Source organism: Coregonus lavaretus, assembly GCF_964263955.1.
Source record: "Coregonus lavaretus genome assembly, chromosome: 3".
NCBI classification, from domain to species: Eukaryota; Metazoa; Chordata; class Actinopteri; order Salmoniformes; family Salmonidae; genus Coregonus; species Coregonus lavaretus.
The window spans coordinates 32,788,431-32,804,633 of record NC_139990.1 but is presented as its reverse complement, the minus strand read 5'-3'; the positions used below and the strand labels follow the sequence as shown (position 1 = coordinate 32,804,633).

General features: G+C 41.9%; 2 protein-coding genes across 7 annotated transcripts in view; both read right to left on the bottom strand.

Annotated features, from left to right (window-relative positions):
* Nucleotides 1–6,926, bottom strand: part of LOC311110875 (histone-lysine N-methyltransferase ASH1L-like) — a 52,503-nt gene extending 45,577 nt beyond the window's left edge. For 4 of the 6 annotated variants that reach the window (XM_084153483.1, XM_084153484.1, XM_084153485.1 and 1 more), the window contains exons 1-2: nucleotides 5,690–6,926; nucleotides 870–1,630 (exon numbers count right to left, since the gene is read on the bottom strand). In XM_084153483.1, the coding sequence (XP_084009609.1) occupies nucleotides 870–1,439 (570 nt within the window). In that variant the 5' untranslated portion in view covers nucleotides 1,440–1,630; nucleotides 5,690–6,926. The remainder of the gene's footprint in view (nucleotides 1–869; nucleotides 1,631–5,689) is intronic. The other 2 variants (XM_084153481.1, XM_084153482.1) reach the window with 2 other exon arrangements.
* Nucleotides 6,927–10,656: 3,730 nt separating this feature from the next.
* On the bottom strand, nucleotides 10,657–15,434 carry LOC311110613 (E3 ubiquitin-protein ligase RNF115-like). The gene is made up of 9 exons (XM_084153134.1): nucleotides 15,319–15,434; nucleotides 14,384–14,442; nucleotides 14,056–14,116; nucleotides 13,714–13,955; nucleotides 12,065–12,133; nucleotides 11,885–11,957; nucleotides 11,695–11,788; nucleotides 11,299–11,414; nucleotides 10,657–10,929 (listed from the first exon to the last, which is right to left on the bottom strand). The coding sequence occupies exons 1-9, from the start codon at nucleotides 15,394–15,396 to the stop codon at nucleotides 10,813–10,815; spliced, it is 909 nt and encodes a 302-aa protein (XP_084009260.1). The 5' UTR covers nucleotides 15,397–15,434; the 3' UTR covers nucleotides 10,657–10,812.
* Nucleotides 15,435–16,203: the final 769 nt, after the last annotated feature.

Here is a 16,203-nt window from a genome sequence, read left to right as displayed (position 1 = left end):
AAAAATTAAAAAATGTTGAACTATTTGTAATCTTCTGATATGCATCCAAACCCAGGCAATGCTTTCTGGTAATTATCTAGAACAGAAAACATAATTGAAAAAATTAAGCTCAGAAAGAAGCATTTGACAACCACATAAAGCAGGCTTAAAGCACAACCCTGTCAATAAGGCAACCTAGACGGTCTAGATGGAATCCAATCAGGTTTTGTTTATCCCTATGTAAACTGTAGTTCATTGATGGGATTTCCTGTCCACTACTGCTTCCCAGTTCTGCCCAGAGGGGAAGATCCTCTAGACCAGGGCTCTCCAACCCTGTTCCTAGAGAGCTACCGTCCTAAAGGATTTCACTCTAACCCTAATCTAGCACACTTCATTCTAATAATTAGCTGGTTGATAAGTTGAATCATGTTAGTTATAGCGGAGGTTGGATCAAAAATCTACAGGAGGATAGCTCTCCAGGAACAGGGTTGGAGAGCCCTGCTCTAAACTCAAAATGTATTTGGGACAGAGCAGAGGAGAGCAGAGGAGAGGAGCAGGGATCGATTGGAAGGGGAGACAAGCCAGAATGGGACACAAAGAGAATACAGACAAAGAAACTGAGATTATTGTTTAAAATATGAAGCAAATCGGCTTTACAAGTAACAAATATAATTTGTGAATTCAAACCAGTGAAACAGTGTTGGAAGAAATGGAAATGTTATCATATGTGTGAACTGGCTGTCAGTATTGCGTTGCCTCTTTTTGGCACAGTCCAAAGCAAGACACGTCTTGTGCAATTCCTAATAGTCTCTTTAGTTAGGCTTCCTTGTTTGACAGGGATATGGTTTTTTGATCAAAGTCCTAGCATAATACATGCTTGCCTTGCTTACCCGTTTAGCTGGAGTAATCCCATTCACTGGAATGGGTGAAGTGGTAGAACGAGCAGGAACAGGTGGAGGAGGAGTAGGGGCAGCAACAGCAGAGGGAGATGAAGACGGTGGGGTGGGTCGGTTCATGCCAGGACTCTGCTCTCTCTCTCTGCCGTGTGGTGGGCTCTGGGTCTGGTTGCCCCCGTCGCCTGTCCCTACTCCTACGCGGTTCCCCCGGCCACCTCCGCGCCCGCTGGGTCTCACGGTGGCCCTAAAGGCCGGCCGACACACGTAGTTCTCCAGAATCTTGGGTGGCTTCTTCATACGTTTTGCCTGCAGGCCGATCTTGAGTTTGACGTTGCCCTCATGGAGGCTAGTCTCTTTGACAGAGAACTGGGGTGGCTGCTGCTCACCGGAGCCCCCTCCTCCACCTGCAGCAGAAGAGGAGTCCGTCTGCGACCCCTCTCTCTCCTTCTTCTTCTCCTCTGCATCTTTCTTCCCACCTCCTCCTTCCTTCTCTCGCTCCCCTGGGGGAGCAGTGGTGGGGAGGGGGGGTGGAGTAGCAGGCCCCCCCTGAGTCCTCTGATCCATCAGAGATTTAGGGGGTGAGGGGTGACTTGGGAGGGATGTTTTGGACGCCAGGTACAGTTTCTAGGGAAAAGCTGAGGTGCAGGAGACGGGATAGGGGTGAAGGGGGAAAGGGGATGGGGGTATTGGGGATGCCTTGTTTGGTGGCTTTGCTCCCTTCCTGGCTGCCCAGCCCTCTTTCTCCGTCCTTCAAGCTGTAGAGAAAGAAGGGTAGAGATGGGAGGGGGAAGGACAGGGTGGGGAATAGTAAAGACAAGAGTTTGATATTAGTCAACAGTTAACTGAGGAGATTTTATCCAAAACAAAATACATTTCTAAGCACTACAAGGCATCCTTTACCATAGCGAGGGAGGAGACGAGACAAAGGTGAAATATTTGTATAATCTATTTGCTTAGTGGCTGTCCTTCTTCCCTAGGTGACTTTTTATGGATGTGTTCGTCCTTACAGCTTCCCTCAATCTGTGACCTATTTAGACAGCTGGGCGTCTATTCGACAAGAGAGGTGCAGTTCTGATGCTCAAGGACTCAATAACAGCCATCCACCTGAGAACTACAACTCCCAACAGCCCTCCAGGTCTATCTGCCACTATCAAACGTCTCAGAGTAGGAGCGCTGGTTTAGGATCCGTTTTTTCTTTTAGATCACAACGAATAAGAATACATGGGACAGTGGGGACCTGATCCTAGATCAGCACTGACTTCTGCGTTCTGACCCTCAGATATGGTTACAGAGCATTATGGATACTGTAGTACATCATGCTACAGACCCCACCACCACTACCCAGGTGATTTGTGATAAGCTGCTAAACGAACCATCCCCCATGGATCTCTTATTAGTTTTATTGAAAATGTGTCTCAGAATGCTCAGTGTAGTGCTGCGGCAAAGTTCCCATTTGTGTTCTCGGAGGACGGAAGCGTCCATATGAAAGAAATGGTCTGCTCCGGCTCCCTACGGCCACTGAGTGATTTAATGCGGGCTCGCCCAAAGCAGGTGCTTTCTCCGAGTGAAGTCATTTGGAGGCGATTCAGAACTGTGATCTCAGCACATTGGGCTCTCCGGGGGACAGAGGATCCGGCCGCTGTTCCCAAACCCTCTGGAGCGGCCAATGAGAGAGAGCAGCATGCTGATGGTTTCTGTGTGCCTGCCCTACTGTGGCAGAAAGCACTAACAGATTCACTTAGTGGAGCCAGAGCGTGCGTCGGGAAAGTCATCCGATAAAGCAGTCAGAGTGCTAAAATCGACAATATTCAGAAGCTTGCGAGACTACTTGTTCTGGATTGTTTTATTAGTAGCTAGTAGGGCTTGGAGGAGGCAGGCGCTTTCTGCAAAATCACAATAACTGTGGTCCAGAACTTGGAGTCTTGCCTGTGTTTCCCAATGCCCACTTCTCTATGTTTACTTCAATTACTCACTCCATTTTGCCTCAAACTTCCACCACATACACTGCTGCTACTCACTGTTTATTATCTATGCAGTCACTTTACCCCTACCTACATGTACAAATTACCTCGACTAACCTGTACCCCACACACATTGACTCTGTACCGGTACCCCCTGTATATAGCCTCGGTATTGTTATTTTATTGTGTTACTTTATTTATTTTTTAGTTCAGTTTATTTAGCAAATATTTTCTTAACTATATTTCTTGAACTGCATTGTTGGTTAAGTGCTTGTAAGTAAGTAAGCAAGCATTTCATGGTAAGGTCTACACCTGTTGTATTCGGCGCATGTGACAAATAACATTTGATTTGACATACCACACTCAAATCACACCTCCCTCCATTCTACCTTCTCTCTCTCTCCTCCTCTCTTTCACTCTAGGAACAGCAGACAAACTTGAGTTGCTGTTTTCCTACTAATCGAAAACACATCTCTCCCCCCACCCTCCCCTCGCTCTCCCTTTTCCCCATGTCCCCCACTCTGACAATCATTCCCCTCTTTCTTCGATTCTCGCTGCTTCAAGAAGTGTTAGTCAGAGTTCCAATTCATTATGTAGCTTCCGCTGATCTGAGTTCTGGTATTCCAAAAATAAGCTGTTGTAGTAGCAAGGGATGTAAATGGCTACTGACAAGAGTAAAGCCTGACAGTGAGTCAAAACATCTCTCCCACTCTTCTACAGTCTAACAAGGTGTTTTGCTTGAACAGAACTACACTATGCCCATTACCTAGTTCAATATTTCCAAACATACTGACCAAAGACTACTTTTTTTTTCTTTCTGCATTTTAGGTCTACATCTCAACATACCAAAATGCTGATGGAGAGCAGCTCTAATGTGTCCTTCTCTGCCCCTACACTAACGGTCATTCTCTGGTCAGTGGGACAGTTATTCTCAGGACAGTGAAATTATGTATTAGCCTCCTACTCAAGAGATACAATTAACATTCAGAAAGACTACTCCTACTGAAGTTACAGAAGGAAATGTCACATTCTTTCTATTAGGTTACACTTCAACGTAGAGCTAATGTCATATGCACATAAAGAGATTTAGTAAAGTGATGTGGGGAATATTCATATTCCTACAAAAAGTTGGAGATCAAAGAATCGTTTCCAAACCAGGGAACAGCAGGTGACAAGAGCAAAGGGGAGGAATGACAGAATTCGCAGGAGAAACTCCTCATAGAATAACAACGACCGAGGAATACGGTGAAATGGGAACATAGTAAACAACTTGGAGAGACCCCTCCCCTCTCTCTCGCTCTCTTCTCCAACTCCCTCCCTCCTTTGCTCCCTCCTCACTTTAGCACACATTCATAACTTCTGATTTCCCAATGGCTTAGTATTGAAAGGAGCCTCGATAGCATTCTCAGGACAGGAGGACCGATCTCTAAACGTTTTCATTTTGAAACCATCATTGGACGTTGACTCAGTCAATTATTATACATATTTTCAAACTGTTATTAGTTAGTATCAGTTATTACAATAAATGAGACCAAAGCCTCAACAGCAGGTGATTTGAGCTTTACCTATGTGTTGTTGATAATAGACGGAGTAACTAGACTGCTTACTTCCTAAATTCACAACAAAACGACTACTGAACGATGTGACAAAACCAAATAGGCTACGGTTTCTGATTTTTCAGAAGAAACATGATAAATCGGGGTCTAAACGGCTGTATCATCATCAGCCCAAAACAAGTTCACTCAAATTATTTTGCCCGAGGTCCTTCGGGGGAGGCAGCGTGCCCCCTTTGCCAGTCATCCTGTTGAATGCACTTGTTGTGCGTAGCCTACAATAAAACTGCAGTGAACCATTCATAAAATAAGGTTAACTGAGGATGATACTCTGACTGTGAATATTTGCAGGTGATGTGAAAAGGTGTGCTTGTATAACATTATGGACAGGTGCAAATAATAAAGTAGTACAATAGTCCGTAAATCTTTGATGATGCATTCACTCACCTCTGTAGGAGTCCAAAAAGTTCAAAACTGTACTTCAGCACCACTAATAACAGGCTCTCATTGCCCTAACTTAAAGAGGAAGTCCATCACTTTTCAACCACATTTTCTTAATCTCCAGCACAATACCAGCATCAACATATGTGCACATTTCTATATTTTGTAGATAAATGATACCCTGTGATGTAACAGAAGCATTTTCTTTAGGACCTTTATATTTTTTACCATAGATCCGTGCTGTTTTGACATATGTAGACACTGGCTTGGTGCTGGAGATGATGAATAGGAGGTTGAAAAGTGGCAGAATTACCCTTTAACCTATTAGTAAAATATAGTTTAACCTACAGTAAAATATAGCCTTGCTACACATACTGTCACTGAGTTAAAATGATTAGATTGTCAATTTTCAACATTGCTTGGCCATATCATCACATCCTCATCGCAAATGGTCCTTGCTATCCGGGATCCTTGAGACTTCCCTACCCCATTGAAGTTGACATTTTAAACGGTTAGGGTTGGTTAGGGTTATGGTTCGGGTACGGACGTCCCAAGGATCCTATAGCATTAACCCATCGCAAATAGCCTAACACGGTTTCAAAACATATCCTTGCGACGATTTCTGTGAAAAAAAATTACAATACGTGCAATGTAAAAGGGCCGAACACCTCTTTACAATATCAAATCACCTCGTGCGAGAACGTTTGATGGTTATGTGCTGTAAAGATGGGTGCAGGGGTTTGTGAGCACAAGAGCTAACCATCAAAATACATATTGCATAATAAAGATTGATCATATGGATTGACAATATCAACAGCTACAATAGTCGCTAAATCTTTCAGATTATGCATCCACTCACCTCCGTAGGAGTACAAAAACAGTGTTCACATTATGTGGATCGAAATCCTCCCTTCGTGCGTATCAACATGGTCGCCACAGTATTTATGTTCCAACTGCTGATTTGTCAAAAACGCAAAGATGACAGAAATGTCTAAATTATACCTCCATTCCGATTTTGGGTGATCAATTATGAATTCTGACATGTACCCATTTCAAACTAATTTGCATCAACTGCAAACGTTTCGACTTGATAATAGTACTGCCGTTATAAGCAAAGTGGTCAGGTATAGCTAAAAAGCTAATATTCTAGTTATAGCTTAGTAGTTACCCAAACCGACGTCCTAACGCATGAGAATATAGTTTACAAGAGAAATATAACCAAAAACATAAAGTTATTAGTCAGACGCCAAAAGGCGATATATTATTACATTGTTGCCAATTCTATAAATATTTTTTGGGGAACGAGGCAACAAAATATTGCGAGTGCGGTAGTGACTTGATACAATGTATTCATTCAGAGAGGACGATGTAGATTTTCTATCAAGATATCAGTCGTCCAATAATAACCTATGTTACATTGTATCAATGGTGCTCAACTAGCAAGCCATCATCTGGGCTGCCTTGCTATAACTTGGATTTCTAGCAACGTGGCCGTACTTGTGGGAAATGTATCCATCTGACAGTGTTACATAATTTGATAGTCTCCGTTTTGTTTCATAAAGTTCACGAATAAGGAAATACACACTAAACCAAATAACTGAATAACCTGTCATTTTCGCTTAGCCACTCGTGCTAGCTTTGTAGCTAAAGCTAAACTATGACGGCTAACGATGCAATATAATTTAGCTAACAAGCTAGCGAGTCAGCTAGCTCAGCCATGCCTTATAAGAGTCTTCTATCGAAGGAGTAAAAGACAAATCCAATAGCAAAACTGCTAGCAATATTTATGGAAGCAGGTAGATTTAAATAAAAATAAAATAGATGCAGCGCTGTGTACGTTATAGAAAAGAAAAAAAAAACGAACTGTCAACAAAATGGCGGCTGCGTTGAATCAAGAGACCCGAAATGGATCTCCCTCTATTTCTTCCCCCTCGCCGTTTTTTTTTCCTCACAGCAATTGGTATACTTGATATCTCCAAACACGACTGGACTCTTCTCCAAGAAAACGTTAGCTGAGCCGAGACGTGTCGGAATGGGCCTCGGTCATTAATCGGGCCTCCATGTCTGCTAAGCCCGTATCGTTTCTGTCAGTACAACACGGGCATTCTCAGTCACACATGGAGGGAGGGGAGGGGAGGGAAGGAGACGGGCAGCGGGGTGAGGGTCGTCACTAGTTAAGACAGCCACAAAGTCATAAACCCCGCCTATAAATCTATATTTCTACAATTTATCTTCTTAAAATCTGATTTTAAACCTAAGCCTAACCACACTGCTAGCCTTATGCCTAACCCTAAATTAAGACCAAAAAGCTCATTTTTGTTTTCGTAAATGTTTACAATATAGCCAATGTACTTTGTGCCTGTGTTATCTAGTGGGAACCCGAGAGAAGGAGGCAGATGTTGTATGGTAGGCTACTGGACACTTTCTCAAGGCGGTGTTACACAAAATGCCCCTATTATTCTTTTATTTTTGTCTTTTGATACTGAAAGTGTAATGAAGAACTGCTGCAACAACGGCGTAGCAATGCGCTACGTGAACTGGCAGAAGAGATTCAACTTTCATGGTGTCTCTTTGTAATATAGCCTATTATTTACCTATTATTATGCATAATTGACAACCTTGCACGAGCAAACGAATGTGCGCTCGTGGATATGTTTATCCAAAGTGAAGGATCTAAACTCCCGTGGGACTAACATTTAGAGGCGGGATGTCAATCTGTCTGTTTAGAATTATAATCCAGTCGCCTTTGTTAAAAATTCAGGAAACGTTTAACGCAATTTGAATTTGTCAATTTAGTTCGATTATGCTCTTGCATATCATTGGTCCTTGTCTTAAAATAGGCGGGACTGGGCAATAGACCTTGTGAAGTCTTGGGAAAATCTAACCTCTCTATCGAATGTACAGTATGTCTGTAAATGAGTACATGAGCAGAAAGTTGGCAGAAGATCAAATGGCCAAGGAGCAGGCTTTTTCAAAATGATCTATTTGAGAGTCTGGGGTTGCTATGTCCCAAATGGCACCCTATTCCCTATATGGACACTGGAACTAGGTGTTCAATTGGTGGAGTGAAGGACATTTGGTATTCAATGACACTGCTTTTCACTCCTGCTTTAGGAATTTGACCATTTTTATTATATTCAATCTTATCACCTCATTGCCAATCGGATGTATTCGTTAACAAACACATACATGTAAATACACATCTACACATACAGTACCAGTCAAAAGTTTGGACACACCTACTCATTCCAGGGTTTTTCTTTATTTTTACTATTTTCTACATTGTAGAATTATAGTGAATAAATCAAAACTATGAAATAACACATATGGAATCATGTAGTAACCAAAAATGTGTTAAACAAATCAAAATATATTTTATATTTGAGATTCTTCAAAGTAGCCACCCTTTGTCTTGATGACAGCTTTGCACGCTCTTGGCATTCGCTCAACCAGCTTCATTAGGTAGTCACCTGGAAAGCTTTTCAATTAACAGGTGTGCCTTGTTAAAAGGGAATTTGTGGAATTTCTTTCCTTCTTAATGCGTTTGAGCCAATCAGTTGTGTTGTGACAAGGTAGGGGGGAATACAGAAGACAATCCTATTTGGTAAAATACCAAGTCCAAATTATGTCAAGAACAGCTCACATACGCAAAGAGAAACGACAGTCCATCATTACTTTAAGACATGAAGGTCAGTTAATCCGTTTCTTCAAGTGCAGTCGCTAAAACCATCAAGCGCTATGATGAAACTGGCTCTCATGAGGACTGCCACAGGAAAGGAAGACCCAGAGTTACCTCTGCTGCTGAGGATAAGTTCATTAGAGTTACCAGCCTCAGAAATTGCAGCCCAAAGTAACAGACACATCTCAACATCAACTGTTCAGAGAGGACTGTGTGAATCAGGCCTTCATGGTTGAATTGCTGCAAGGAAACCACTACTAAAGGACACCAATAAGAAGAAGAGACTTGCTTGGGCCAATAAACACGAGCAATGGACATTAGACCGGTGGAAATCTGTCCTTTAGTCTTATGTGTCCAAATTTGAGATTTTTGGTTCCAACCGCCGTGTCTTTGTGAGACGCAAAGTAGGTGAACGGATGATCTCCGCATGTGTGGTTCCCACCGTGAAGCATGGAGCAGGAGGTGTGATGGGGTCCTTTTCTGGTGACACTGTCAGTGATTTATTTAGAATTCAAGACACTTAACCATCATAGCTACCACAGCATTCTGCAGCGTTACGCCATCCCATCTCGTTTGCGCTTAGTGGGGCTATCATTTGTTTTTCAACAGGACAATGACCCAACACACCTCCAGGCTGTGTAAGGACTATTTGACCAAGAAGGAGAGTGATGGAGTGCTGCATCAGATGACCTGGCCTCCACAATCACCTGACCTCAACCCAATTGAGATGGTTTGGGATGAGTTGGACCGCAGAGTGAAGGAAAAGCAGCCAACAAGTGCTCAGCATTTGTGGGAACTCCTTCAAGACGGTTGGAAAAGCATTCCAGGTGAAGCTGGTTGAGAGAATGCCAAGAGTGTGCAAAGCTGTCATCAAGGCAAAGGGTGGCTTTTGAAGAATCTCAAATATAAAATATATTTTGATTTGTTTAACACTTTTTTGGTTACTACATGATTCCATATGTGTTATTTCATAGTTTTGATGTCTTTACTATTATTCTACAATGTAGAAAATAGTAAAAATAAAGAAAAACCCTTGAATGAACTTTTGACTGGACTGTATATACATACCAATAGATATATAGGCCCATCATAATATATCAAATACTAAAAACATATTCATTATTTTGCTGTGACTTGTACTTATTATTAAAAACAGAACGACTGAAAGAGGCAAAAGACTAATGCATTAGAAAAGTGCATAATGTTAGAACATGAAGGAGGTGGATTGTGTAAAGAACACAGCATTAGGTTTTAATAGGGGACATAAAGAAAGGTGGACATTGTTAACAAATACTGCTATGTGAGATTAAGAGGAAGCGGGAGACGGGAGAATTTCAATTGTATACTCCTCACCTCCTCAAAACCCATTGGATGAGAAAGCCAGATGTCCCGCCCCTCTGACCTTCTCCTCCAATGGGTTTTGAGAAGGAGGCGAGGAGATAGGACGCGAGGAGTATGCAATTGAGGTTCTCACAGTGTTTGCGTTCCAAAAACCCAGGGTTTCCCAAACTCGGTCCTGGGGACCCCAAGGAGTGCACGTTTTGGTTTTTGCCCTCAAATAATCAACTAATCATCAAGCTTTGATTATTTGAATCTGCAATAACCTCTCCTTCCTCCGGAAGTGTGCACTCGTTCACTAGTCCCCACAAATGTAAAAGCATTGGATTGCATGCATGGACTGAAAGGAGTTTCCATATAGCAGTCATTTCCTTTCAAATCCATGAAGTGAACAAGTGCACCCTTCAGGAGAAAGGAGAGATTATTGGGATGCAACCAAAGATGTCGGCGAGAACAGAGTGGGCAAATTCTCTTACCCAGAGCTTCAATGCAAGAGAGTGAGTTCAACTCACCTTTTAGGATTCTCCCCAATTTATCTAATTTCATCACATTTGTCACTTCCCTGTGGCTCAAGGATGTCAGTTCATGTGGTTTAAATACAAAATGAGAGCCAATCTGAAAACTGGGGGAAATGCCACTACAAAGGGACAAATCGAATCCATAACATTTTGTCAGAAAACAGTTGGAACCATTTGCAGGTGAGGTGATACTAAAGGCATTTTGGATCTTTCTCACATCAATCAAAGTTCCCTAGTAAATGTATAGGGATCTGTGGGTGAAAGCATTGTGAGGTGAATCTTCAAGTAGAGTTGAATTTTGACAATGAGGCACAGTTTAATTGAAATATGTCACTTCAATAAACACGTGGTCAAATAGGGAGCGATGGATGACGATGCATGAGGATAGAGATCAAACTTGTTCAGGAGAAAAGGGAAGAAGAGATGCCAGAGAGGGAGGCCTAATCGTCAAATAGCCTGTTTCTCCTCCTGAGGGTCTGTCCTGATGGAGGGGGGTTCTGGTGGGGGCTGGATGCTCTGGTCGACGCCGTCAAGACTTTTACGACACACAGGACAGGTATCGTGCTGTGGGAGAGATCCACAAACGTGACATGTGACAAAACATGCTTAACATTACAGGTTAAGTCTCAATACTTCTGGGCACTGTGGGACGGTTTCCCGGACACAGATTAAGCTTAGTCCTGGACTAAAAAGTGCTTTCAATTGAGATTTTCCATTGATCTTGCTTTTTAGTCCAGCATTGGGCTTAATCTGTGTCCAGGAAACCAATCCTTTGTGTGTGGTACACAGTTACCGTTACTTCCAGAACAATATAACCAAATACCCTACCTCAAGACAGGATATGTGACCCCAATGACACACTCACTAACCTTCCATGACAAATGAAATACAGTGGTGTTGTAACCCCCACCAGTCAACCCTTTCCCTGCTTACCAGTTCGAGCCATGGCACTATGCAGTCACTGTGGAAATGATGGAGGCAGGGCAGCTGTTTGACAGACTCTCCCACGGAGTACTCCTCCCTACATACTGGACACTCCAGTCTGCTGTCTGAGAAAGAGGTATGGGGGGGGGGGTTCATTCATTGTGTACGTTTTAGAATAAAGAGAGAGAACATTGACAAGTAGTGCCGGCACTACTAAAAGGCTTCTATGGAATGCGGTGCTCATCTGGGTAAAGACCACCTCACCTTTTCTTTTTCAGAATAAAACTAAATATTGTCAGGTGGTATACTGTACACTATTACTGAGCAAGATCCAGACCCTCTACTCCCATAGATGCTTTGAGTGGTAGCCTATGGGTTTGGTGTTGCGGCTTTGTTGGAACCCACCTGTCTGTTCTTGAGAGATGTTGACTGTGGGGAGGGATGATATCATCTCCTTCTCTGCAGGAGGTGGACCTGTGCCCTCAAACTGACCTAACAACTACAATGGAGGAAATTGAGAAATGAAGAAACAGGAGATTGATGTGACATGTGCCATGATTAAAGCCGGGATTTTGCGCCTGGTGAGAGCACTGACCTCTGTGATAACTGCGTCTAGACCTCCCTGACCCCAGGCATAGTCCCCTGGATTTGAATGGAGCATGCCATACCTGAGAGTGAGTGAGAGAAAGACAGAGAGAGAGAGATGTTTAGAATGCCTTAAAAAAGTCAAAGTAATGAAAATAATAATTATGAGATAAAAAAAATACTTATTTACAGTGCAGCTGGTGCGATGCCTGGATTTCCATCGTTGGCAAACAGACCAGCCAAAAACTGCTGCACAATACTAAAAAATAGGCAAAGAAATTCAATCTATTTTGCACCTACAGTGCCTTCAGAAAGTATTAACACCCCTTGACTTATTCAAAAATCATGTTAAACACTATTATTGCACACAGAGTCCATGCAACTTATTCTGAGACTTGTTAAGCACATTTTTACTCCTGAACTTATTTAGGCTTGCCATAACAAAGGGGTTGAATACTTATTGACTCAAGACATTTCAGCTTTTCATTTTTTATAAATTTGTAACCATTTCTAAAAACATCATTTCACTTTGACATTATTAGGTATTGTGTGAGGCCAGTGACACAATCTCAATTTAATCCATTTTATATTCAGGCTGTAACACAAAATGTGGAAAGACTACCTCATCTCTGTACAAATCCAACACAACACATCACCGAGTACCACTCTTCATATTTTCAAGATTGGTGGTGCCTGCATCACGTTATCGGCAAGGGCTAGGGAGTTTTAATAAAATAAAATACAATTGGAATAGAGCTAAGCACAAGCAAAATCCTAGAGGAAAACCTGGTTCAGTCTGCTTTCCAACAGACAATGGGAGACAAATTCACCTTTCAGCAGGACAATAACCTAAAACACAAGGCCAAATTGAAAATGACATTGAATGTTCCTGAGTGGCCTAGTTACCATTTTGATTGAAATCGTCTTGATAATCTATGGCAAGACTTGAAAATGGCTGTCTAGCATTGATCAACAACCAATTTGACAGAGCTTGAAGAATTTTTAAAAGAATAATGTGCTAATATTGTACAATCCAGGTGTGGAAAGCTCTTAAGAGACTTAACCAGAAAGACTCACAGCTGTAATCGCTGCCAAAGGTGATTCTAACATGTATTGACAGGGGTGTGAATACTTATGTAAATGAGATACAGTATTTCTGTATTTCATTTTCATTACATTTGCAAACATTTCTAAAAACATGTTTTCACTTTGTCCTTATGGGGTATTGTGTGTAGATGGGTGAAAAAAATACATATTTAATCCATTTTGAAATCAGGCTGTAACACAACAAAATGGAGAATAAATCAAGGGGTATGAATACTTTCTGAAGGCCCTGTAGACAGAACACCTATTTGAGTGTAATAACAATGTAATATTATGTAACAGAATTATGTAATTACAGTGTAATAACATAATACCTTTTAGGACCAAATAGTTTAATAGTGTTTGAAATATATTGCTGTTAATATGTGAAATGATATTGTGTGATAAACTGAAGGGAAATATTTCATTTTGGACAACTTTGATTATATAACACCATTAGTCTAATCATGTTATAAGATGTTATTATACAACAGTACAAGGTCTCAATATCAATACAGGCTCTTGAGTCGAGTGAGAATAGCTTCCTAAAAACTGCCATGGAGAGGTAGATAACATTGCAAAATCAGTGGTTATTGCCACAACTGAAATATAAGCCATCAGCTATACCTGCCTGGACCTTTTGGCATGGGGCAAAACCATGAAAGGAAGCTAATAGAGAGTGAGTGGATAAAGGTAATAACGTTACACCGTAGACAGATCAAGATCAGTGATGGGGAATTGGGCATCTCCACTAACCCCTCCACTGCTGGCGTGCGGGACTGTCGCCTCCCCTGGCTAGGCGGACGAGATGGGCGTTCCGGTTCAGGCACTAAAGGCTCTGTGCCTCCCACAGAGGCCACAGGCACTTCGGAAGGGCCCTCCACGTCTTCCTCCACTGCATCACTGGCTACGGCAGCCTGTAGATGGCTCTGGTCAGACTCAGAGGCGGAGGGGTCCAAGAGAAGGGCAGAGCGTTCCATAAACAGCAGCTGCCACAGCTTGGAGGAGGGAGAGCAGACCAGTAAATTCAGATTAAAGTTTAAGACAGGGGAAAAGGATAGAAAAAGACAAAGAGAACTTGGGAGGACATTCAGGTACCTCTGAAAAGAGTGTGCCTGCATCATCATTGGCCTCTGCAGTGCTGCTGTTCTCCAAGAGACTGAAAGACAAAGACAATGTTTATCTCATAACCTTTCGAGTTATTTCAATTATTGTAAATTAATACATTAATAGAAATGCAAATACGAGAGTGAAACTTATTTTAATTGAATAAATCTAATGTATACTATATCAGATGTATCAGAAACTGCACATTATACTGTACCTAAAATACTGCAGCTATGATATTGCAAGTCCAGTATAGGCCCCTATACTATGACCCCTATAAGCAGAACAGCGCTCAAACAAACAGATTTGAACATTTTACCTGGAGTCTTCTGTCACCTCCTCAATGAAATCGGACTCACACCTGGGGCATGTGAATTCCTTGAGAGAAAAATGCAATTTCTATTTCAAATCATGATGACATAACACAGGGGCGCAACTTTGGTTTTAGAAGTGGGGGGGGGGGACATCATTATTATTTATATTTTTTATTTTTTATCCAGTCTCTCGGAGGCGTCCGCATGGTCCTAAAGCACACTGTTGCCTCGTTTTGTATCACATTCCAATTGTAAAACTGGGGGGGACAAAAATGCAATTTCATGACACAACATGAAAATACAAAGCAACACTCTTGCCGCGGTATCAAGTCCACTATGTCAAGATGCGCGTTCATGTCAATGTAAAAAAAAAATTTGTCAGCTGCTCGACAAATGCGCTGGTGGTGTGCGGACAAGGGACACCCTGCCTGCCACACCACCATCCCCGTCCATGCATAAGCCGCGTTCACGTGCTAGTCGGAACTAGGAAACTCAGAAATATTCTACTTGCTAACTGGTTGTAGTAGCCTACACGTGCCGCGTTCAACCAGTTAGCAACTAGGAAGTTTAGTTTCCTAGTTCCGACTCGCACTTGAACGCGGTAATAATGTTTTTCACATGCAGTTGACAGTTGCGACTACTTGCCACACGGTAGTGCTTCTAAATATGGCAACGAAGCAAACCCAAAACTTGGATCACCAGATTTCTTCGCAACAACCAATCTATCTATCTAACGGCGCGCTCTCCATGCAACAACACTTATAACGTTTTATTCTAGTAACGACAATATTCTATTCTATCAGTCACATTCAGTTTCAGATAAAAATGTTTATTTTCTTAGAATGTATTTCGGCAGGCGTTGCTAGCTACTACTGATACAGAAACGCCGGTCCAGAACCGGACGGGACAGGAAAGAAGAATATCACTTATGCCAACTCACCGGGAGTTTAGGGTCGATTTCACCTTTACAGCAGTGACAGAAAAAACGGTATTGTGGTGTCGCCGCAGCCTCCGCCATATTCACGGTAGCATAGAGTCACTGACGTCTGTCTGTATGGTAGCTCAAGCCGACGGAAGGCGTAGGGGCACTTGTCAAAAGGGTCATGTCAGTCCAGTCCATAGGCTACTGTTTTTTATTTTTACTACAGGCTACCATTTGTTCAAGATTTTTCCCCCGATTTTAAATTAACATTTGCTAGTGAACAAAATGTTCTCATTGCTCCAATCTGAATTCCTGAGGTTATAAATACCAAATGTATACTGCTCCAATTTCAACCAAGTGTTGCAATTTGAGATTATTGCAGCTATCTTCTAACCAATGTTGCAATAGCCTAGGTTATACATAGGGCTATGGGTCCCCGTCAACATTTACAACAAAAAAAGTGTGCCAATAAACACATGTAAACTGCTCTAGTACAGAACCGATTTCACTTGTTGCACCAATGACCACAAGACTGAATCTCGAAAGAAATAGCTGAAGCAAAATCTGCAGTTGTAGGCTACATGACAGGCCACCAATGAGACTATCCAAAACAACAGAATATATTTGTAAAATAAAAACTGTTTTTACCGGTCACAGATTAAGCCTAGTAGTCGTGGACTAAAAAAAAGATTTCAATGGAGATTGTCCATTGAGCAAGCTTTTTAGTCCAGGATTTGGTGTCAGGTAAACTGGCCCTTAAAGTACTCTGAACAAAAATAAGCGCAACATGCAACAATTTCAAAGATTTTACTGAGTTACAGTTCATATAAGGAAATCAGTCAATTAAAATAAATAAATTAGGCATGACTGGGAATACAGATATGCATCTGTTGGTCACAGATA